This window comes from Leptopilina heterotoma, unplaced genomic scaffold (assembly GCF_015476425.1).
Source record: "Leptopilina heterotoma isolate Lh14 unplaced genomic scaffold, ASM1547642v1 Lhet_97, whole genome shotgun sequence".
NCBI classification, from domain to species: Eukaryota; Metazoa; Arthropoda; class Insecta; order Hymenoptera; family Figitidae; genus Leptopilina; species Leptopilina heterotoma.
This window is the reverse complement of record NW_025111203.1, coordinates 1093243-1116595: the sequence shown is the minus strand read 5'-3', so window position 1 is coordinate 1116595 and position 23353 is coordinate 1093243. Positions and strand designations below refer to the sequence as shown.

General features: G+C 25.9%; 4 protein-coding genes and 4 non-coding genes across 13 annotated transcripts; 2 read left to right on the top strand and 6 right to left on the bottom strand.

Moving 5' to 3' along the window:
• The first annotated feature begins 799 nt into the window (after nucleotides 1–799).
• On the top strand, nucleotides 800–2195 carry LOC122512308. 3 transcript variants are annotated; one of them, XM_043628067.1, is made up of 3 exons: nucleotides 800–859; nucleotides 1120–1362; nucleotides 1531–2195. In XM_043628067.1, exons 1-3 carry the CDS (start codon nucleotides 850–852, stop codon nucleotides 1602–1604), a joined length of 327 nt encoding a protein of 108 aa, XP_043484002.1. In that variant the 5' UTR covers nucleotides 800–849; the 3' UTR covers nucleotides 1605–2195. The 3 variants fall into 3 exon arrangements, with proteins under 3 accessions (XP_043484002.1, XP_043484000.1, XP_043484001.1); XM_043628065.1 differs by having other exon boundaries at nucleotides 1120–2195; XM_043628066.1 differs by lacking the exon at nucleotides 800–859 and adding an exon at nucleotides 885–944 and having other exon boundaries at nucleotides 1120–2195.
• Nucleotides 2196–5780: 3585 nt separating this feature from the next.
• Nucleotides 5781–11291, bottom strand: LOC122512327 (tRNA N(3)-methylcytidine methyltransferase METTL6). Of its 4 annotated transcripts, none has more exons than XM_043628098.1 (11): nucleotides 11229–11246; nucleotides 10723–11072; nucleotides 9460–9605; nucleotides 8871–9014; nucleotides 8469–8632; nucleotides 8174–8242; nucleotides 7215–7317; nucleotides 6849–6918; nucleotides 6425–6530; nucleotides 6148–6189; nucleotides 5781–5921 (listed from the first exon to the last, which is right to left on the bottom strand). In XM_043628098.1, exons 2-5 carry the CDS (start codon nucleotides 10996–10998, stop codon nucleotides 8476–8478), a joined length of 723 nt encoding a protein of 240 aa, XP_043484033.1. In that variant the 5' UTR covers nucleotides 10999–11072; nucleotides 11229–11246; the 3' UTR covers nucleotides 5781–5921; nucleotides 6148–6189; nucleotides 6425–6530; nucleotides 6849–6918; nucleotides 7215–7317; nucleotides 8174–8242; nucleotides 8469–8475. The 4 variants fall into 4 exon arrangements, with proteins under 4 accessions (XP_043484033.1, XP_043484032.1, XP_043484029.1 ...); XM_043628097.1 differs by having other exon boundaries at nucleotides 11202–11244; XM_043628094.1 differs by having other exon boundaries at nucleotides 10723–11291.
• LOC122512377 lies at nucleotides 6592–6683 on the bottom strand. Its single transcript, XR_006302624.1, has one exon. It is a non-coding gene; the product is annotated as a small nucleolar RNA snR60/Z15/Z230/Z193/J17 (small nucleolar RNA).
• On the bottom strand, nucleotides 6987–7075 carry LOC122512376. Its single transcript, XR_006302623.1, has one exon. It is a non-coding gene; the product is annotated as a small nucleolar RNA snR60/Z15/Z230/Z193/J17 (small nucleolar RNA).
• On the bottom strand, nucleotides 8304–8391 carry LOC122512372. The gene has a single exon (XR_006302619.1). It is a non-coding gene; the product is annotated as a small nucleolar RNA snR60/Z15/Z230/Z193/J17 (small nucleolar RNA).
• Nucleotides 8699–8788, bottom strand: LOC122512373. Its single transcript, XR_006302620.1, has one exon. It is a non-coding gene; the product is annotated as a small nucleolar RNA snR60/Z15/Z230/Z193/J17 (small nucleolar RNA).
• Nucleotides 11292–11470: 179 nt separating the features above from the next.
• Nucleotides 11471–13581, top strand: LOC122512328. Its single transcript, XM_043628099.1, has 3 exons — nucleotides 11471–11656; nucleotides 11878–12044; nucleotides 12997–13581. Exons 1-3 carry the CDS (start codon nucleotides 11562–11564, stop codon nucleotides 13260–13262), a joined length of 528 nt encoding a protein of 175 aa, XP_043484034.1. The 5' UTR covers nucleotides 11471–11561; the 3' UTR covers nucleotides 13263–13581.
• Nucleotides 13582–14850: 1269 nt separating this feature from the next.
• LOC122512300 (delta-like protein B) lies at nucleotides 14851–17493 on the bottom strand. Its single transcript, XM_043628056.1, has 8 exons — nucleotides 17272–17493; nucleotides 17013–17069; nucleotides 16883–16936; nucleotides 16099–16149; nucleotides 15870–15974; nucleotides 15736–15783; nucleotides 15453–15494; nucleotides 14851–15053 (listed from the first exon to the last, which is right to left on the bottom strand). Exons 1-8 carry the CDS (start codon nucleotides 17303–17305, stop codon nucleotides 15025–15027), a joined length of 420 nt encoding a protein of 139 aa, XP_043483991.1. The 5' UTR covers nucleotides 17306–17493; the 3' UTR covers nucleotides 14851–15024.
• Between the last annotated feature and the right edge of the window lie 5860 nt (nucleotides 17494–23353).

Here is a 23353-nt window from a genome sequence, read left to right as displayed (position 1 = left end):
GTCGGAGGAATTGAACTCGGGTTGCACGCACCAGAAGCCGTCACGCTACCACTATGCCATCCTAGCCTCAATGGACAGTTTTCAAAAACTGATATTTAAGTTGCATATACATTTGAAGAAAAATATTTTCTTGGATCAAGAATACCGGCATTGTGTTAAGTAAAAAAAAGTTTCAAAGCAAATAAATAAAATGATTAGATTCAAGAAACATGAATTCTCCACACAATACTTTATTATTTCGCTTAAGAACATGATATTCTAGATTCAATACTTTTTGGTACTTCGGAAAAGTAAAATATTTGGTTGAAATAATTACATATTGAGTTCCGCCAAATACTAAATTGTTAGTTCAAGAATTCTGTTCAATGCTAATAATTACTTGACACAAGAAAATGAATTTCTTTCTTCAAATAAATATGGGATTAATTGAATATAATTTTTAATCAACTTGAAACAAATATTTACTTATATTAACCTTCGTATTTTCTTGAATCAGGATTATATGAGCGTTGAATTAAGTAAAAACTTTTTTAAAGGAAACAAAAGAATGATTTAATTCGAGATCTTACACTTAATTGAATTGAATAAATAAAATATTTCATTCCAGAAAATATAACATTCTCGCAAGAAATTAATGTTTTTGAAACATGAGAATATAGAAATGCTTCAAGTAAAAGAAATTCTTAGATTAATTAATATTTCTTTGAAACAAAATAATTCTTAATTGAGTTGAAACAATTATTAACTTGTATTAATCTTCCCATTTTCTTGGCTCAAGACTATGGGTGTTGGATGAAATAAATAGTTGCTTTAAAGGAAGTAAAAAAATGATTTGACTCAAGATACCAAATGACTCAAGGTAAATTACTTGGCGTGAGAACATGATATTCTTGATTCAATACTTTTTCGAGACTTGGCGCATGTAAAACAGTTCGTTTGAAACAGTAAGATATTTACTTATGTCAAACCCATATTTTCTTATTTCAATAACTTTGATCAATGCTCAAAATTACTTGACACAAGAAAATAAATTTCTTCCAATAAGAAAATATGGGTTTGTTTCAAATAAATCAGGTCAAGAAAATTCATTTACTTGATTCAATGAACTTTTTTTTTCAGTGCATCCAGATTTGAATGATGCAAAAACTTGTTCAAAAGATTTATTTGATAAAATTGACAGAAACGAAAGTTGCATTAATTTGCCTAAGTCGTGGAATAAAATAAATATTGTTTGGCGTAGTCAACGAGGAATTGTATTTCTTGATCGCATTGGAATAAAAGGTGAAAACGGCCGTATTGACTCGGTCTCCACAAAGGAAGTAACCATTGATGAAGAAATGACACTTTTAATAAAAATCCATGGTAAAGTGTTGAATCATACTGACCTTAATATTGAAAACGAAGAAATTCATTCAACAGAAGAATTAGAAGCAATAATTCAAGTTATTCATGATCTTTGAATATGACATTGTCCTGATATTAAAATAAATAAAAGCGATGCCAGTGATCTAAATACTATATTGCTTATAGAGATTTTATGGATGTTGTGCGCAAAAAGACTGTTAATTTTAAAAAAGGACCAAGAAAGAAGTCAGTGTAACTAGTTAAGTAACGATTAAACATGAAACCTATTCAACTTCGTACCATTTGTTAAATTTTTCAAAAACAATTTTTTTCTATTGATCCCATTAAATGTCTATAATATATCATATGGGAATAGAAACTAGAAAAGTGAAGCTTTATCTTATTTATTTATTTATTTATTCATAAACGGGCAAAGTTTTTAGCAGAGCCCAGTCGTACAAAGTACTAAGAGTGTTACAAAAGAAAATACATTAAATAGCCGCATTGCCAACATTATCGTTACTATTATTGTGATAATACAATTTTCTGCGCAACTGTGTAAGAAAGGAACTTAGTTGAACGCCATAGAAATCTAAATCGTGACAGAAGTTATTCGCCTCGCGACTTAATTTATGAACTACCGAATTATCTACATAATTGGTTCTGGCTAATTTTAATTTAAATAATGGAGCATTTCTTGGTAAGCGTGAAGGTATATAAAAATTAAAAAGACCTAAAAGGTCAGAACAATTAACAAAACCATTAATGATTTTTTTTTTTTTTTTTTTTTTTTAATATAATTTTGATAAAAATTGACAGAGGGTGTTTTGAGTAAGAGTTTAACATTTCAAACGCAGAAATTTATCTACGAAATTATATATAATTGTATAATACATTGTATATAATATACTATAAATAATTAAATTTTTATATAATAAAATTTATTAGAAAATCGCTCTCCTTACGATTGTTTTTTTTCGGTGAAACGTTTTGAAAGAGAATGCCTCAAATATTTATTTTATTTTAAATTTATTAACCCTTTAACGCCTACGGGACATATATGTCCCGTAGTACAAAAACCACTGTAACTTTTTTAAATATTAATATTTTTTAACCGGGTTGGACTTGATTTTCTCAGAATCGGTCCAGGTATCCAAAAAAATTAAAGTAAACAAAAAATTTTTTTTAATAGAAAAAAATAATAAAATGTTTATGCAAATCGGAAAAATTGTTTAAAAAAGTCAGTTAGCTCATGTACAGACGCTGAAGTCAAAAAAATGTTTTGAAGCTCACTATGTAAAGTGTTTTGAACCACTGAATACAAACATCGTCGCCATTTTAAAAAATTCGCAAAAATTTAAAAATGCACTCTAAAAAATTTCGTTGTTAATTTACAACGTCGGACGTTGGAAATAATTTGCTTCACGTCCAACGTAGTAAGTTTACAAGCTGCTAGTACGTATTAAAAAATAATCTGAATGCAACGAATTTTTTTAGAGTGTGGCGTATTCAAGATGGCGCACACTTCGAAGCAAAATATTGTCTTACATTATCCGAACATTAAAAAATTAATAAAAAGAAAGAAAAAGTTCCTTAAGGTTTTCGGGGTCGCTGATTACGAATTTGATGTCAAATTTACATTTTGACAATTGACAGCTGTCAAAACAACTGTCAACTTTTAAAAAACAGATTTATTTTGTATAAAAAAAAGACTTCAAAAGAGTTTTCGGGGTCGCTGATTACGAATTTGATGTCAAATTGACATTTTGACAGTTGACAGCTGTCAGAAGAACAATCAACTTTTACATTACTGATTTATTTTTTTATAAAAAAGACTTCAAAAGAGTTTTCGGGGTCGCTGATTACGAATTTGATAAAAGATTTACATTTTGACAGTTGACAGCTGTTAAACCAACTGTCAGCTTTTATAAGACTGATTTCTCTTTAATAAAAGTGACGGAAAAAGGTTTTTAGGGTCGCAGATTTCGAATTTGAACTCAAATTAATGATTTAACAGTTGACATTTGATGTAATTGTCAATTTTATAAGAAGTAATTTGGTTTATTTAAAAATGTCCATAAAAGGGTTTTTACATTGCTGATTACGAGTTTGATATCCAATTGACAATACGCAGACATTACTGGCATAATAACAAAGAAGAAAATAATAATTTCGTTTGTGAACAGTATTCCCCATCCAGGGTGGCCGCAAGATTGACTTTATCAATTTCCATGACATTTTACTGACATAACAACGAATTTCCCTGACAAAAATTTTTTTGTTTAGAGCACAAAATGTATTGCATGACAGTCTTAATTTCTTTAATTGCCCTGACAAAAAAATTTTTTCTGACATTTCCCTGACTTTACTGACAAAATATTTTTTCCCTGACATTTCCCTGACTTTACTGACATGTGGCCACCCTGACATCACCTTCGAGGTTCCGATAAGGATGCGCGTTAGATTTTTTTGGTGAATCTTCGCCTGTAGCCCTATTTTAACACAACTCTTGTAATAATTATAACTCGCATATTTTGCTGATTTTATAGACACTTTTGCATAAACAAAATTACTTCTTTTAAAAATTGACACTTGGTTTGACAGCTTCCAACTGTCAAATTCGTAATCAACGACCTTGAAAACTATTTTGGAGTCTTTTTTATAACAAGTAAACCAGTTTTACAAAAGTTGACAGTTGGTTTGACAGCTGTCAACTGTCAATTTGACATCAAATTCGTAATCAGCGACCCCGAAAACCCTTTATGGAGTCTTCTTAAAAAAAATAAATCAGTTTGACAAAAGTTGACAGTTGTTTTGACAGCTGACAACGGTCAAAATGTCAATTTGACATCGAATTCGTAATTAGCGACCCCGAAAACCCTTTACGGAGTCTTTTTATAAAAAATAAATCAGTAATGTAAAAGTTGACAGTTCGTTTGACAGCTGTCAACTGTAAAATTGTCAATTTGACATCAAATTCGTAATCAGCGCCCCCGAAAACCTTAGGAATGGCATCTCATTAGTTTATATCTTTTCTATGTTTTTCTCGGGTGTTAAAGGGTTAATTAGATTCATCCAGATGAAAACCCTATTGATTGGGATCATTTAAAAATTCTATACGAAATAGACAAACTACACAACCAGATTACGTCCGAAATTAAATGATTGTCACATTAATTTGAAAAATAATGGTTTTCTTAAAATCCCCCCAATGTCAAATAAAATCTTATAGAATCGTCTTGAAAAATTGCTTTTTTTTTAGTTTTACAATTTTGCTAAAAATAAGATATGTAATGAATTCAAACACTGCTGATGTTTCTGTGATTTTAGCCTTCTAATGATAAATCTTTAATTTGTGATAATTCGATAGCTATATTCGAAATTAAATAATTAAAGAAACTACATATAATTGAAATTTTGTAAAATTTAATTGAAAATAATTTTTTTCAAGTATTTTGTTACAATTTTTGAAAATTGAAAAAAACTTTTTAAGAGTTTTAATTCAAAATTCTCAAAATAATTGAATTATCAAGAATTTTAATGACAAATCTTTAAATGTAAATTTAAAAATGAAAATTAATGAATAAATTAGCTTCTAATTTATTGAAATTCAATATTTTCATAGTATTTTTAATTATGTATTTCTGAAAATTCAAATACATATAAAAAATCATTACATTTTAGAATTATTTTTAACATTTTAGAAAAAAAAATCATGTTCAAAATTTTTAATTAAAATTCATCAAAAAATTTATTAGTTTTTTTAAATTATATAAAATTTCTTTAAAGAAATTCAATTATTTTCGAAAAATTATATTAAAATATTTTTAAAAACTAATTCTTAGAAGTCTTATAAAAATTTACTTTTTTAGACTTACATATTAAAATTGCGGAGGAATTCATTATTAAAATTCTTTAAAAATTTGATTATTTTTATTTATATTTTTAAAATATAAATAATTATATTATATAGATTTTACAAAATTTAAATTGTTTGGGAATTTTAAATTGTATATAATTAAAAAACTACAATCTTTCAAAAATTAAAACAAAATTTTTTAACAATTAATTGTAACAATTTCTTTATTATAATTTTTTGAAGATATTATACCTTAATAACTTTAGAAAAAAACATGGACAGTTACAATTATTATAAAAAATTGAGGATTTGCATTTAAATAATTGAATTCTAAAAGAACTTTCGGAAAATTATTTAAAATAATTGATGTAGAGAAGAAGTTTAGATGTAAATTGCAGAAAATGATTAAATTCAGGAAGGGATATAATTGTATTTTTAGAAATTATTAAAATTCATAAATATTACTCATTTTCCATGAACTTGCCTTTCGTTATTATTAACAAACTTGTTAAATATTAAAAATGTACTTTTTGACTTAGAAACATTGAGGGTACAATATAGAAATAAGACAAATTTCTATTTTTTAAAAATAATTTATTAAAACTTTAACTTTATTTTGAGATACAAGTACGTGAGAGCTTTCGAAATAATTTTTTATTAATGAAAAGTATATAAAAATACTCTGATGGTCGATTAAAAAATTGAGGACTACGAACACCTGTAAAGAAAATATTTAATTCTAGTTATTCATGATTATAATAGTTAATGTATTTCAACAAAGATAGAAGAAAATTAGAACTTTGTCAGATAGAGCTAATAAAATTACATTCATGAAAGATTCAGTAGCTAAAGAAAATCATCATAAAGTTCATTATATTTTAATTTAAAGTTAAAACTTTTAGTTTATCTTTTAAAACTGTCTTGATTTTAAAATGTATATTTACCTATTTTCCATTTCCATTCCTCATTCTCGATCATCTCGATTTCTGTAATAATTAACAACTGTTTAATTTTCCTGTTTTATTGTTTTGGAATATGATTTTAATTTTTTAAAGAAAAATCAGTGGTAGTGACGAATATAGTGTGGCATCACAAAAATGATTTCAAACACAAGCCTCATCATGTAAATCGTTAACAATCGAATTTAAACAAAATTTTTGAACAACTGAATAGTTTACAATAGTTCCTTATCGTCGTTAAATAATTAAAAAAAAATCTTACCGCTTTAGCTTCAGGCAGCAAATTTTATAGAGAAGACCTGCTCTGAAGTTTGAAAACAATTTTTTGTTTTGATTCCAGACATCTTTTCAAGTACAGGAAGGAATATCTGCAAGGAAATAGGTACCATTAAGAAATCGGATTATTTAAAAAGAAAAAGTATTTTTCAAGAAATCTAAATATCAGATAGGAGCGAAAGACATTTTAATAGTACATTCCTCAATATAATTCGGTTGAACTATGAAATCATCATGTAAATGAAAAATTCAAATTTTACAAACATTTTTAAATTCACTAAATAAATTTTTTTATTATAAAAATTATTTTTATAAATTTGTTTTGGTTAATTAATTTAAAATTACTTCCGAATAAGATAGTCATATATAAACCTTTAATAACATTAAAAATATTATCAATCAATATGTACCTGATTTAGAAGTTGCAGACATCTCAGTTTCAATTGCTCAAAAACTTAATGCAATCGATTGAATGCGACACTAAAAAAGAAAAGAAAAAACATAATTTAGTATTATACAAATAGCAAACAAAAAATTAATTTTTAAAATATTATTATCAGATAGGAGCGAAAGACATTTAAATAGTACATTCCACAATATAATTCGGTTGAACTATGAAATCATCATATAAATAAATTTATATTTAAAAATATTTAAGATACTATAACTTGGAAAGTTTATTATTTAGAAATCTTTTTTTTAGTTCTAAGTATTGTAAAATTAATATAAATGTTTAGTAAGAGTAATAATTATAATATTAGACAAAAATTAAATACCTGATTCAGATCTTGCAAAAGCTTCAAAGAAAAATCTGCTGTTTTTCCCTCCAGCTATCTGACGTCATACTCGAACTTGATGTAGTGAAACGCCTAATTTCTGCTTTGTAATTAAAAGTTTTCTTTTCATTATTAGGAAATATTATATTTTATATTTAATTTTTCATATTAAGTTTTGAATGCAATGGGTCGGAAGTGTGTGGCTTTTGAATGTAAATCCGGTTATGACAGTAATCGTGAAAATGATAAAAAAAAGATAAAATAAGTACCAAAAGATCCAAAAGAAATCAAAAAATGGCAAATAGCTATATACCGCGATGATATAAAATTAAAGGCGGGCGATTCTGTTTGTATTAAGCATTTTAAACATGAGGACATTATTTGCGAAAAAATATTTAAAGACCTGGATGGAAATATTGTGGCAACAGTAAGTGTTTGACAATAAATTTCAGGGCTCGAACTACGTCCGAAAATCCCGTAAAGGTCCGTAAATTTGCTTCAATTCTTGGCAAAATTTCAAAAATTTTCATCAATTCAATGATTTACAATATCTACTGTTTTAATAAAATTTTCCATAAGAATTCAATTATTTAAAAAAATTTTAATAAAATTCTACGCAAACATTTAATTATTTTCATAAATTAATAAAAAGTTCATATGAATTCAATTATTTACAAATTTTTTATAAATTTCTTCGTAATAATTCAATTATTTTCATAAATTATTATTCATAAATTCAATTATTTTGAATAAAATTTTAATCGAATTTCTCGGAAAATGTAATTATTCTTAAAAATCATAGAAAGAATTCAATTTAAAAATTTGTTATTCAATTTGATAATGTTGTGCAAATTATTAAATTTTTAAATAATTTTTTTTTTTTTTGTTCTAAGTGTTGTAAAATTAATATAAATGTTTAATAAGAGTAATAATGATAATATTAGTCAAAAGTTAAATACCTGATTCGGATCTTGCAAAAGCTTCAAAGAAAAATCTCAGTTTCAATTCTTCAAAAATTTAATGCAACACTGAAAAAGAAACAATAATATAGTTTTGCACAAACACATAAAAAAAAATCATTTTTTAAAATGGTGATGTCAGATAGGAGCGAAAGACATTTAAATAGTACATTCCTCAATATAATTCGGTTGAACTATGAAATCATCACTTAGTAAAAAATTATTTTCAGAAACCATTTATCATGTAATTTTTGTTTAAAGTTTGAAAACTCAAAGAAATTTTTTTTAATCTTACCTCATTTTCAAGGTTTCTTAAATTTTGCTTGGACAAAAATTCTAGGCACATCAATGTTTTCTTTTACATTGACGGTACGTCTTTGAATGTAGGAACAGGACACAGTTTCAAAGCCGCAAGACTCGAAAAGACTTTTGACCTCTTCAATTGAAAAGTAGTAGCTCCTGAAAATAAAATTTCTTTTTATTAAAGATTGAATTTCTACAAATAGAAAAAGTTCATTACTTAAAAAGGAAAGTCAGATAGGAGCGAAAGACATTAAAAATAGTATGTCTTCAATATAATTCAGGTGAACTATGAAATCATCATAAAAATACATTTAAAAAATAAAAATTATTAAAATTAAATAAATAAATAAAAATAATTAAACAAAAGTTTGCTATTCGTATTTCATGTACTAACCTTGTACCATCTTGTCGCATGTAAAAATTTTCTGCAATCTTATGCCCTGCCTTAAATCTCAGTTGAGCCATGTCGTATAATCCGTAATCTCGGAATAATATCATGCCTCCGCTGTTTAATTTATTGAACAAATTTTTTGCAACTCTGTAATACAAATTTCAGCAATTAGTCAATTGTTCTATCAGCAAAATGAAATGAGGTGCATAAATAAATCCCTTGTAACTTTGACATCCTCTTAAGAAGGTTCAGCGGCTACTACTCATGAAAAAATCGATTTTTCATCAATTTTCTTCAAATTTTGAGTAAATGTTTTTTCGAGTACACTTTAAATGTGAAAAAAATTTCAAAACCCTTTGCGATGCTAAATCGTTTTTTGACATGGCAAAAGAGTCTGAAATTCTTACCGCACATTTAAAGTGTATAAAAAAGAAACATATCCTCAAAATTTGAAGAAAATTGATCGAAAATCGATGTTTTCAAAAGTAGCGGCCGGAGAAACACCTTAAGAGATTCTAATCATTATAATAGATGAAAAAGTGCTTATATTTATGCGTCTTGTAAAAAATTGACAATTGAATAATTTATTTACCGTTTAAATTTATCCGGATGTATTGCTGACAAAACGAATATAAGAGTTGCAATATCTATTGGAATATCGATATTTGAGAAACACTCTTCTAATGTAACGTCAGCTTGAAAAGCTTCGATCTTTTCTGGATCATAGAGATTGTGCATCTAAAAATAAAATTTTAATCTCAGTATTTGCATTCTTGTAACATTATTCCATATGACTTATTTTATATAATTAATTTCGTATTTATTTTATAAGTTTTCTCTATTAAGTTTCGCTCTTCACAGAAAACGGCAGGAAATACAATAATTTTATTTAAAATAAATATTTATTCATTATTATTTTTCCATAGGAATTAAGCTTTTCAAAAATTTGAAGTTTAAACTTGTTGAATTTTAATAACTTATAAGAATATTTATATTATAAAACATGAAGATATCGATAATTATTTTAAAAGAAGTGAAGATTTAAATATTTTGAAAGAAAATCATTACTTTATATAATAACAATATTGTTATTGTAATTTCTTCAAAATTATTTCCATCATTTCAATTCAATTATTATTTTCTAGAATTTTTAACTAAAATTCGTCTTTAAATCAATTATTTTTAATAATTTTTGAAAAATTTCTTTGAGAATTTTCAAATTTATTTGCTTACAATTCAATTTTACGAAATTTCGATTATTCAGAAATACTTCAATTAAAAATATATATTAGAAGCAGAAGCAACGACCAACATAATTTTAAATATCATTTTATCCCTAAAGAAGACCACTTTGGCATAAGTAGGAAAAATTTCTTTATTTATCAGTGAAAGTGATGAAAGAAAAAATCGAAAATCGATTACCTCGGTTTTGAGAAGTCACATTTTAGACCGAATTTTAATTTATTTAATATTTTCTGTTTATTAACGTTATTTTTTTTACTACATATTTGAAATATATTCAAGAAAAAACAAATTTTTTGCATACATTATATTATTTTATCTTTTGCTATAACAGAGAAAAAAATGTTCCAACAGTCCAAGAAAAAATTGTTTTAATCAAACAAAAATTTTAAGTGAAAATTTCTAAAAATCGTCGGGTTAACGCAATATCATACTTATATGCTCTTTTCATTTGTGAATTTTATTGTTTAATCTATTAAGAATTTGACCTTCATTTTATCATTAAGTAAATTTAAGTTTAAAAAAAAGTTGTAATTAAATACTTCTAACAAAATTGAAACAAGTAAGGGAAAACTTCGAGCAATAATTTAGTATGCACACATTTAAAACTCACCTTGACAAATTCAACTGCCCTCGGAGATAAATCACAAGCGAATACTTTTCGGAACATAATTCCATCCTCAATTAAAGGATAAATAAAATTTCCCACACCGCACCCAACTTCCAAAAGAATTTGCTTTTTAGAGTCGTCTAAACTTAATAATTCTTGGAACTCTCTTGTAGTCCAATGTCGATCTTTAAAGAATCTCGTTTCATTTCTTTTATAAAATAAATCCCAATATTTTTTAGCATCTTTTTCTAATTGATTGGCACGAAATTCAGAAATCATTCGTGAATTTTGTGCATCAAGTTTCTCAATTTCCAGAGACGTTAGACATTTCGCCACGTGGTCGGAATGAGGTTCTGAGAAATCAGTCATTTTTTATGAATTTCACGAATTATTTTCTACTTAAATAGATAAGTAAATTTTATTTTAAAAAAAGTAAGTAAATCATTATAAAAAACTATCGATTAGACGACAATAAAATGCACATTTTTTGAAAATAAATTTTTTCGCACTAAAAATTCAAGTAGACACTTTATCGCTGAGGAAGTCCAAGAGAAAGTGAACGAGGCAAGCAGAGACAAGTGTAGATTGTTACCAGAATGACCGCAAAATCCAAGATTGGCGCTGTTAGGCTGTTGCTATGGTAACATCTTGTGACCAAAAGGCGATTCTGCAATTCCAATTTTTTCACGTCGACAAAATAAAAAAACGTACACGCTACTAGAAGCGCATTTGTAGAAGTTCCCTTTTTAAAATATATATGTATAATGTTTTGAATGTTCTGTATGTATTTGTGCTTGTTTGCAAACAATTGAAGAAGCGTGATTTACAAATTTTATGCAAGAATGTTATATTGTAGTGTAGAAAATTGCAAAAATGGGACATATACGAAAATGTGCCAAGGATTTTCATCGTTTAGGTTACCAAAATCTAATTCAACGTAAGTATATATTTGATTTTTAGTAAACATAACCTCACTTTTTTTACACGATGAAATATAAACTTTTGAAGTACTGTCATATTATCAAGTATACACAGAATTCTAAATTTTGATATTAAAAAGTTGTTGGAAATATTTATTATATTATTTATATTATTTTTGTCATGAAAATGCAATTTTTTATCCTTAAATTAAAAATAAAAAATTATAACATTTCGCAGTCGAAGAATATGGCTCAAATTCGCTGGGGTTAAAGAAACTACAAAGTTTCGAATCTGTGCGGAACATTTCGACAAAAAATGTTTCAAAACATTTCAACCCAGGCCCTTATTGAAGCCAGATGCAATTCCAACTTTGCACAAGGGAAAGAAGTGCACTGCAGGGCGAAGTAAGTATTTTTTACGTAATAATAATTAATAATATGTACATAATTTATATTTTTAAAATCACATTAAGGGGGAAACCACATTAGACGTCTGAAAAAATCGATTTTTTCTTTTTTGCATAAATTGTTAGTTAAGGTATTCAAAAATAGGCTAAAAAAGTTTTTAGAGCAAAATTCGAAGTCCTCGCTGTACTAGCGATGAACGGAGCGCGCTCCAGGTTACCGTAGATTAGTAGAATAAGCATATAACTTTTGAGACTAAGGAGAGCAGAAAGTCACGAAAAGAGGAATTATTAGCCGATTAAAGTGTAATCACTTTAAAAAAATTTTTTTGTATAAATATCAATTTTTGATATTTTTTTTTCAAATGCGTTTTTCTTAAAACAGGATTTTTGAAATTGCCGTGCAGTGTAGCTCAAAAGGTTATTTACCGATTTTAAAATGAAAAATTGGAAATTGTTTGTTATTAAATTTATTATTAAGTGAACTAAACTTGAAAAGAAGAAAAAAATTTTTAGTACCTTTTTTTAAATAAAGAAGTAGCAAAAAAGTAGGCAAAAAATCGAATATTTTTTTCAAAGTATAGTGTCAATTTTTCAATTTTCAATATTTTCACTTGAAAGTTAGTTCACTTAATAATAAAATATTTATAAAATGTGAATAAACTTGATTTTTTGCTTTCGGACAAAATTTGTGGGCTCAGGACTGCACGGCAGTCATGAACTCCGGCGGAGCAGCTCTATATATGCAATAGCTCCCAATTTGGAAGATTTTTTATATAAACCCTTGAAAAAAATATGAGTTACATTTAAATATATATGAACAACATAGTGGAAATGTTTTATTTCATTCAAAAAGTTCTTACTTTAAAAAAAAATTCGCGAAAAGCGGCTAAAAAACAGCGTTCTAATGTGGTTTCCCCCCTTAATATAAATTTAAACAATTGATATTACAGGTAGCAAGGTAAGCAGCGAGACAGAAATTGTCAATATTGCTACTACTATTGGCACTCAAACTGAGGGAAATCAAAGTGACTGCACCAGTGAGCAGTTAAATATTTCGAAAACGCCAGCCTCAACGCTGAATGGAGAAAATATGGTGTCACAAGTTGAACTTGCTTGTAGTAAAGTTCGAAATATAACAATAACTGGTAAGACTTTTAAAACGTTTACTCTATATAATTTAGGCGAGTGTACTCTAAAAATACAATTTGAACGATAAAATGCCATTGGGAAGCTCGGTTTATAAGACGCGCTTTAAGTTTAATCAAAAAAAGAAAGTCGTGTCCTGAAGGTAATTTAATAGATAAAGATTTTAAAAAGATGTCACGATTTATAGGAGAAATTTATTAAATCATACTGTGATAAAAAACGTGCTGTAATCGGTTAAAATAACGAAATTTTATAATATTACTATATTTTAAAACATGTTAAAACTACGAAAAGATTTATGTAAAAAATGTTTTAATTATAAGCCTTGATAACAAACAGCAGTTTGTATGAGATCTCGTTTATATATTAAATGAAATTTATATATTTAAGGGCATGTTATTCAGTGTAACGTTTTTCCATAGTAAAGTACATGGGGCACGTGACCACTGAATAACATAACCTTAATGCGTATGTGTTCACGTTTTCAAAAAGAAATATTTATGTATAAATTATTTATATGAAAACAACATTAAAATAGTAATTTTTCGTTATATTTAAAATGTTTTTTTATATACACATGTATTTTTTAATTACGACAAATAAAAATATTTTTTAAATTAATTTTGCATCACACTTATTATTTATAAAAAATTTTTTGAACAAAAATTTATTTAATTTAATAAAAATAAATATATAATATAATAATATTATAATTATAATAATTTGCAATAAAGGTAATTTACCTTTAAACCGGTATTGTATAAGACTTTTACCGTATTACTGGTAATTGAAAAAGTCGGTAAATTTACAATCCCTAGTTAAGAATATAAGGCTGCAATTATCACTATAATAAATTTCATATTTCCATTTTTTCTCTGATTATTCAACACAAATTTTGATACTAAACCCAATAAAAATCATAGATAATTTCTTCTTCAATATAGTTAAGTAGGTACTTTATTTGTTTTTATTTTGAATTTATATGTGAAACATAAAACTTTTCTTTTACTCCTTTTTAACTCTCAACAATTTAAATGTATAAAAAACTATTCATTTTTAATTATTCTATGTACATAATTTGAAGACTAAGTGTATTTTTCTCAATGTTTGAAAATAATAAAAATAATCTTCTTCTCGCTATAAATATATATTTATTTCAGTACAGAACGTATATAAGAAAAATTTTAATAGAAAAGTAAAACATTTTTGTTTAACATTAGAAAAATAATGGTTATATCCAATAATCATAATTTTAATTAGATCACTCTTTTTAATTTTTACATATTTTAAGTCTCTTAAATTTCTTATTAGGTACTTTCTTATTACTTTTTAATATATAATTATTTTTTCTTTAATTGAACAATTATTAAAAAAATTCCCTAATTTATTTATATAATAAAAAATATGGTTTATTTTGTTCATGAAAATAGGAATTTTCATTTTTTTTGTATTAATAATTTATTTTATTTTTTATAGAATCAAATCGAAAGTTTAATATTAAACTATTTACTTATAAATAATATAAAATAATGATATTTATAATAATAATAATTGTTAAGTAAAGAAATGTAAATATATATTTTTCGAAAGTCGAAAATTTTTAAAATTCGCAATAATAATGTTGCTGAGTAAATAATCGAAAATAAATTGAACATTTGTCAAATTTTTTATTGTTTATTATTTAAGTGAATAAAAATATAAATTAACTCCGAAATAACACCACCACATAAGTGAATACTGCATATAGAGCATTTGAGAAGATAAATGTATCGGTCGTATTGATTTATTAATTTATTGAATTCAATTGTTCCACTTCTTGACAATATACATTTTCAACCTTTGATAACACAGCATATTTCGCCTGTAAAAAACACATAATATTTAAAAATATAAACACGTTAATAAAAATATAAAATTCTTATAAAATAAATTTAGTGTTTAATTTCTGAACACATATTAAATAAAAATAGTTCTTTCCCACCTATAATATATCCTAAAAAACACGATTGCTTAATTTTTTGGTGGAACTGACTATTTTAATTTCATTATTTCTTTTTATATCTTATAGCTTTTTTCTCCCATAATTGATCAAAGAATTTCATTATTTTTAAAACTATACACTTTCAATATACAGTAATAAATGTGCATTATTTTATTTTGTTAAAATTGTTTAAATTAGTTTCCTAGTTTCCCCTTACATTTTTTATCTTCAAATTATTAATATATTAGGTATTAATACATTTATTAAAATTTTTCTCACCTCCGCATTTCACTACACAATATTTTCCCTGGGTGCAAGGTTCTAATTGGTACAAAGTAAATTATTAGAGTTAGTAAATTCTTAGATATGTACATAATTACTTGATTCAGTTTCATACTCAATTGTTACATAAATAATTAATTTTCTACGTTAATTATCATTCATTTCTTTTTAACTTAATTACTAAAATATTATCTCAAATTTGATACAATAAACAATAAATTCAAAGAGTACATGAAAATTTATTTATTTATACTTATTTGTAATATATAAATATAAATACCTCTCAAGCAACAAGTAAGAATACTCTTCTTTTTTTCGGATTTATCATCTGCAAATAATGTTTCAATATATTTAAAAATTCTAATTTTATTAATTAATCTAGAGATATTGATAAAAAAATATTTTAATGTATACCTTCACAATATGTAACTTTGCAATAATTGCCGATATCGTCTACAGATTTTTCAACAGTAATTGAGCAGCATCCACAATTTATTTCACACTTTGTGCCATTTTCTCCTATAAAAAAATTTACTCAAATATTTCTAAAATGAACAGTATTCTAAGAAAATTTATATAATAAAAAAATTATATTTTATTAAATTATTAATTGTTAAAATAATTATTATGTATTGTTAGTTACCTTTGCATTTTATCACACATCCTGTACTTTTGGTACAACAGTTAGCTCCATCTTAAAAACATGAACAAAAATTAATGATTACAAAGAAGTTAAAATTATTAACATATAATATTATTATAATACACTACCGGTCAAAAGTGAGAGACCACCTATTTTCAGGCGAATGAAACAAATTTTTGAAACCAAAAAAATTCAAAAAAGTCAGAACAATTTTTCTGTACTAAAAACTATTCTAGAAAATATATAAAACATCATATGGTGTAGATTTTTCAAGAAAATTTAATAAAAAAATACGTTTGAATTTTAAAAATTATTTTTCTGTTAATAAGATTGTTACAAATTTTTTGAATTTTTTTGGTCCAAGTTTGACGACCTGCATTTTTTAAGAAAAAAATTATACGTTATAATGCCTATAAGTAATTCTTATAGTATAGCAAATGACCTTTAAAATAAGCCTAAGATCATTAAAAAACTTTCATTATTTTAGAAAGTTATTTAAATTTTTGTAAAACATTGAAAATGACGATTTTTTGAAAATATTTAAATAAAATATTGGCCAAATGACTTCTAAAAGTCAGTTTTTTTGAAAAGTTCTTTTCAAAATTTTATCATCATTCACAACATAAAAAGAAAAAAATTTGAGTTTCCATACATTTTATGTTTCAAAAAGGTTTTTCATTCGCCTGAAAATGGGTGATCTCTAAATTTTGACCGGTAGTGTAAATAATACTGTTATTCATAAATAAAAATAAAAATTCGTTAAATTAAAAATTGTGACACTCACTTTTACAATTAATTACGCAAGTCGCACCTTTTTCATCAAAATCCTGGGCCATGCCTAACAAGCGAGATTTAGTTAATTACTTTAACTGTTTTATTTTATTGTTATTATTACTATTTATATATAACATTACCTCCCCAAACGAGGGAACAACATTCTCCGGTCCCAGTGCAGCAAACCTCTTCCTTTCCTTAAAGAATATCAAAATTATATTAGATTTTTTGTCTTTAAATTATATCAGTATTATTTGTATTTGATTCTTAATTAGTAATTACGATTACAATTTTATTTGTATTTTATATTATAGCATTTTTTAAATTATAATCAATATAATTCTTATTCTCATCATTATTATATTAGGATTTTAAAAGAAATTTATTTGATATACTTACTGCTGTGGCTTCTTTCACAACAAGATTTAGACATGTTGATGTTTTTGTCTTAGGTAACTTTTTACTGATTACAATAAAGATTCAAAATCGAGACTGATGACAATCGTTCATCGGATGTCAATATTTATTCAAGTCTCTTCTGTATAGATGAGTGTATACATAATGAACGTACCGAGTGCAACAACACAATAATGCACACTGACCACATTTTCAAAGGTGTAAATAATAATCTATTACGCATGCATGTAATAACAAATCTATATGTGTATGTAGAAACTCAGTAACGTACGTTAATATGAAACTTTTTTTAAATATAATAAATTATTATTTAATTAAAGAAATTTTTCAGAGTTCTTAATTTAACAAAGTTTTCAATTATAATAATAAGATAGGGAATTGTTTATTATAAATACATTATGTTCATAACATGAACATTTTGCTTCCTTTTTGCGATCAGCAAAAAAATCTGCTTCCTCGTAAAGAAGAAAAAAAATTTATTTTCCAAAATTGAAGAAGTTTGAGGAAGACTTGATATACAACACCGAAAAAAATGTAATTGAATCAAGAAAAGTTTACTTGCTTGAAGTATACCGTGGAATTGAATAGGAACAATTAGTCCATTATGGTTTTGTATCAAGAAAATGATATTCTGTCATAGAATGTAAGAAATGAACAATACATTAAAGTCAAGATCATTTATATATCAAATCAAGAAAATATTTTCTTGGCACCAGAGCCGTCACGCTACCATGCACTATGAATGCCATCCTAGCCCCAATGAACAGTTTTCAAAAACTCCTATTCAAGTTTCATAATTAAACCATTTGAAGAGAAATATATTCTTGGATCAAGAACACCGCCATTGTTTTAAGCGTAAAAAAAAATTTCAAACCAAATGAATAGAACGATTTGATTCAAAAAACAAAAATTCTCCAGACAATATTCTTAAGACATCCCTCGAGGCCGATTTTTGAGATTTTAATTGTTTATAATTTTTTAATTTAATCAAAGTTAACAAATTAATACAATTTTCAAAAAAAGATTTCAAATAGATAACTTTGACTCCTCTTCACTAAAAAAATTTTTTTTCGCGTTTACTTTTTTATATTTAGGTTCATTTGAAGAATATATTTCCTTTATGTTTAAAAAATAACTTATTTAAATTGTTATAAACATTAATAAACAAATAGTTAATTTTAGTTCCTCTCCACCAAAAAATTCTTTTTTCACGTGTAGTTTTTTATTTAGGTTCATTTAAAGAATATAATGCCCTCTCCTTGTTTAAAAAATAACTTATTTAAATTGTTATAAACATTATTAATTAACAAATAGATAACTTCACCAAACAAAAATTTTTTTCACCTTTACTTTTTTATTTAGGTTCATTTAAAAAATATAAGAATGTAAGTATAAGTACTTATTTTAAATAGGCTGTTAACTTAAAATAAATGACTGATTTAGATCATGTACAGTAACGGAATAAGAAAAAAAACATCCTTTTTTGAAAATTGTATTAATTTGTTAACTTTGATTAAATTAAAAAATTACAAACAATTAAAATCTCAAAAATCGGCCTCGAGGGATGTGTTAAGAATTTATTCCCCTTTAATTTAAAACAAAGAACACTCAAGTCGTTCAAAAAATGTAGGCGGTAGACATTTTTGAACAGTAAAATGTAAGAAATTCCCACTGTGTGGTGCGTCAATAGCGCAGTGCGCGCGGTCACAAAAATATTAATAACTTTTGACCTAATGCTAATACTTTTTTTTTAGAAAAATGTCCACTGGGAAAAAAGTCGTTGGGAAAAGCGGATTGGGAAAAGTGTCCCCTACCTTCAAAAGTTTAAACGCGTTTTTCGCAAAATGACATTTTTCAAAACGGTGGACAGTCTATAGCGCGAATAGTTTTTATATAGAATGAAAAATATTTGTTTATATTTTTTATTATAATTATTAATAAGGTATATATATACCTATATAATTTTTGCCGTTTGCGTCGTGCTCCCGGCTGCTCCTTTATAGTACATTTCTTTCCAAAATTAAAATTCAGTATAAATATTTTTATTTATAATATTTGTATTACAATATATATTAAATTTATAAATAATATATAATACATAACAAAAGATTAAAATACACAAATTATTTAAAAGCGATATCAAAATAAAACCAAAATAATTATTTATTTAAGTTAACTACTGAGTAAATATTATATGTTTAAGAAACATTCAGTTATAAAATTAAATAAAAATAATTTATTTTCATTATTATTGTAGACTGCGGGCGATTTTATCACATACTACAATCCTGAGTAAGAAATAATTGCACTCCACTCGTTTTTACCATTCATGATTGCACACGGTACTACTTGAAAATAATATACAATCAAAAAAGTAGGGATGAAAAAGTACACAGTTCATTTAATATACTCATTTTAATAGCGTTCTTTTTTTATTTTTTTATTAAATAAATTGGTTTCAATATTTTAAGAATGATAAACTAAAAATATTTCTTTTCTAAACATTTTTTATCCATTTGCCTATAAAATTCAGTTATGTGTGAAAATATTTACATTTATCACTTCATTTATTTTAAATAAAAAATTCCACAACTTATAAGTTATAATGTGAGAAAAGTTTAGTTTTGTGTTTAATGAACAAAAAATTTCTAAATTTTATGACAGATATAAACTGCACCTAGAAAAAACAATATATTTCTGTCTCAATGACTACTAATTTGTTTTTTTGATTCAAATAAACTTTATTTAATTTAAATACAAATTTTATTTTAACCAAAAAACCACTTTCATTGATACTAAATAGACAAATTTATACACATTCACTTAACACAGATGGCATTTTTATAAATGTAAATCAATGTAAATAAATCAATTCTGTCAGTGTACTTCATATTTATTTAAGAAAAAAAAATAAGAAATTTTTCTGTTTTCTGTATATCAATTATAATTTGGTTCATAAAATTATGTTTGCTTTAGAAAATGAAGAAAAATATTTGCATATTTCCTTTTTTTTAATCACAACTTTTAAATATACAAAATTCTGATTTTTTTCAACAATGAAAAAATTTATATATTTTTCAATTCCGATTAATCACAATTTTTTAACAAAATCACAAGTATTTTTTTAAAAAAGCATGCAAAATTTCTATTTTTCAATCACAATTTTTAACAAAATTCTGATTTCTTTAGAAATAAATAAATAATCACAATTTTTGTAGAAAATTTTCTGCTTCTTTTTTAAAAAAAGGCCAAAAACTTTCGAAATTTTAAATTATTTTTCTACATTAACGTAGAATTTTTTAATAGGGATATTATTTAAATTAACTATTTTATATATACTAAGACCAACTTTATGAAAAATAATATTCAAGAACTAAATTATTGACAACTATGAAAATAATTAATTGATTAAAAATTTTAATTATAATAACCCGAGTCGAAATTTAGACCCTACTTAGCCTCTGAAAATGTAGGGCTTTATTCAGGTTTGGCAGTCGTAAAGTAGGGTCTGATTTCAAATACAATTTTTAAAAACTAGACCCTCCCCGAGTCGAAATTTCACCCTGAATTTTCAGGGGCTGTTGAGTGTTAGGAGTAGTAAAGTAGGGTCTAATTCTAATACAATTAGACCCTACTTTGACTCCCAAAATAGGCGGAAATTTGCCAATCTTCCATTTGGAGAAGCAAAGGAGGGTCTACTTCTAAGAAACCTATACCGTACTTTTAAACCTCGTAGACCCTACTTTTATACTCCTAGACCCTACATTCTAAAAGAAAATTTTTAATTATTTTTTAATGCATTACTTGAAACACTGCAAATGCAAAAAGTACTCCAAATTCATAAAACACATAAAATTCCACTTTTACTCATCCCAAGTGCTTCAATTGAATCTGAGCAAATCTTCAAATTTTTTTTTCTAATTGTAGGGTCTAGGAGTATGAAAGTAGGGTCTACGAGGTTTAAAAGTGCGGTATAGGTTTCTTAGAAGTAGACCCTCCTTTGCTGCTCCAAATGGAAGATTGGCAAATTTCCGCCTGTTTTGGGAGTCAAAGTAGGGTCTAATCGTATAAGAATTAGACCCTACTTTTTCTACTCCTAACACTCAACAAACCCTGAAAATTCAAGGTGAAAGTAGGGCTTAAATTTCGACTCGGGAACGTTAAACTGTAAAAGTAAGATTATTTTCAATTTTTGCTGTATTTATAGATGTCAAAATTGTTTGTTTAAAGTCATAAAATTTATAATCATTTGAATTAATTAAATTATCTAAAATAATTTTTAATAAATAAGGACTTTAAGAAAGAATTTAATTTATAGAAATTAAAATTTCTTAATTATACAATTATAAATATAAAATTAAATTCCAATTTACATTTTATTTTTACAAAAAAAATTTGAAATATTTTTTGTTAATTTTATATAAAATAGTAAATAATAAGTTAACTGCGCGCGAATTGTTGCTAGTTAGATATAATTTAATAATTTCAGAATAATTATTTTAATTAATTTTTAACTCTTTTTTACTGATGTTTAATATTTTCGTTTTTGTTTTGATAATATAATTTACTGAATTTTTAAAAATTTTGATTACTTTTTATTAAATATTGCTGTAACCTATGATATATTCAAAATAAAGTAAATATCTCATTCAAAATTCTTTTTGTTAGCATAATTAATTAAACTTGAATAAAACACATTTTAAGCTTTGCTTACTTCATAAACAGCTTTTCGATCGCAGCGCCGAATCATTTATGCTATTTAAAGAAATCTCATTTATTCAATCCATGCGTCATTCCCACTACTGGAGTTTACAAAGCATTTACATACGATTACGAATATTACGTTAAGGTACCGTCCCATGATGGCGTGAAAGCGTCGGCGTAAAACGTAAACTATGTGAGAGAGTGAGAACGTGATATCTGTTCATCTCTTTCTATCACACGATTTCTGCTTTACGCTGACGCTTTTACGCCGTCATGGGACGGTACCTTTATAATGCAAAGCAGAATTTCGTGAGAGTGGAAAGGATAGTGATATCTGACTATCTCTTTTGCACTCACGAAATTCTGCTTTGCATTCTGTTTTCTGCTCAGCATGGGACTATAAAAATATAGTATACTCAAAATTTTCGTAAGAAAGTCAAGTTTTTGATGCTGCATGGCGACTTTTATTTCCATTTAGGGGTTGGGCAGTATGTCCAAAAAATCGCCCAAACTACCCTAAAGGCGCTTGCACACTTCCAAATTTTTAGGCGAGCAGCGAATTTTCACGGCCTTGAAATGCACATTACTAAATATGATTGGCTCTGACAAAGTACATTTTCACGCAGCTTTTTGTAGAGCCAATCATATTTAGTAATATGAGTTTCAAGGCCATGAAAATTCGCTGCTCGCCCAAAATTTTGGAAGTGTGCAAGCGCCTTAAAGGTGCTTCTATACCTCTGGTGGATTGGTCAAGCAATCGGCTCGATGAATTTTCACGGTCGGAAAATGTACTTTCATGGCGGGTATTTTTGAATAAGTAAATGTTGAAAAGGTTTTTACTTGAAAATTTATTTAAAAAAATGATTTTATCATAGAAATTTTTTTGAAATTTATGTTAAAAAACATGTTTTATTTTAAAAGTTATCAAATTTTAATTCAAAATGTTTTAATTTTCCAAAGAAGTGTAAAAAGCCTAATGTTTTTGAAATGCTAGTACAGACGGTAAAGAATTTCACTAAATAATCAGTGAAACTTCACTGATTAATTAGCGCATATACGCTGTTTTAAAATAGTGGCATACTTATCGCTGAGAATCAGTGAAATTTCGCTGATTCAGATTTAGAGAGTAATATAGGGGAGAGTCTCCAGTTGTGAGACACCTCCAGTTGTGAGACAGTCAATTTTTTTTAACATGCAATATTAAAAAGCCGATTGGTTTATATAAAAACATTTCTTTTTATATGAGCCAACTTTTTCGTGTACGCCGAAGCGGATATATAAACTGTTTTTGTTAAATACCAACACTGTGTGTGATAATCGACTAAAAAGCGTTTTTTCAATAAATGCAAAGTACTTTTTT

Excerpts from the sequence above, each read along its gene's own strand:
- LOC122512327 (XM_043628094.1), bottom strand. The coding sequence starts at position 11,088 with ATGACTGATTTCTCAGAACCTCATTCCGACCACGTGGCGAAATGTCTA. Across the intron at positions 9,606-10,722 it reads GGGCAGTTGAATTTGTCAAG|ATGCACAATCTCTATGATCC; the intron begins GTGAGTTTTAAA and ends TTTTATTTTTAG. Across the intron at positions 9,015-9,459 it reads CATCCGGATAAATTTAAACG|AGTTGCAAAAAATTTGTTCA; the intron begins GTAAATAAATTA and ends TTTGTATTACAG.
- LOC122512300 (XM_043628056.1), bottom strand. The coding sequence starts at position 17,305 with ATGTCTAAATCTTGTTGTGAAAGAAGCCACAGCA. Across the intron at positions 15,784-15,869 it reads CAAAGTTACATATTGTGAAG|ATGATAAATCCGAAAAAAAG; the intron begins GTATACATTAAA and ends CATTATTTGCAG. Across the intron at positions 15,495-15,735 it reads TCTTACTTGTTGCTTGAGAG|AACCTTGCACCCAGGGAAAA; the intron begins GTATTTATATTT and ends TGTACCAATTAG.
- LOC122512328 (XM_043628099.1), top strand. The coding sequence starts at position 11,562 with ATGTTATATTGTAGTGTAGAAAATTGCAAAAATGGGACATATACGAAA. Across the intron at positions 11,657-11,877 it reads TTACCAAAATCTAATTCAAC|TCGAAGAATATGGCTCAAAT; the intron begins GTAAGTATATAT and ends AACATTTCGCAG. Across the intron at positions 12,045-12,996 it reads GAAGTGCACTGCAGGGCGAA|GTAGCAAGGTAAGCAGCGAG; the intron begins GTAAGTATTTTT and ends TTGATATTACAG.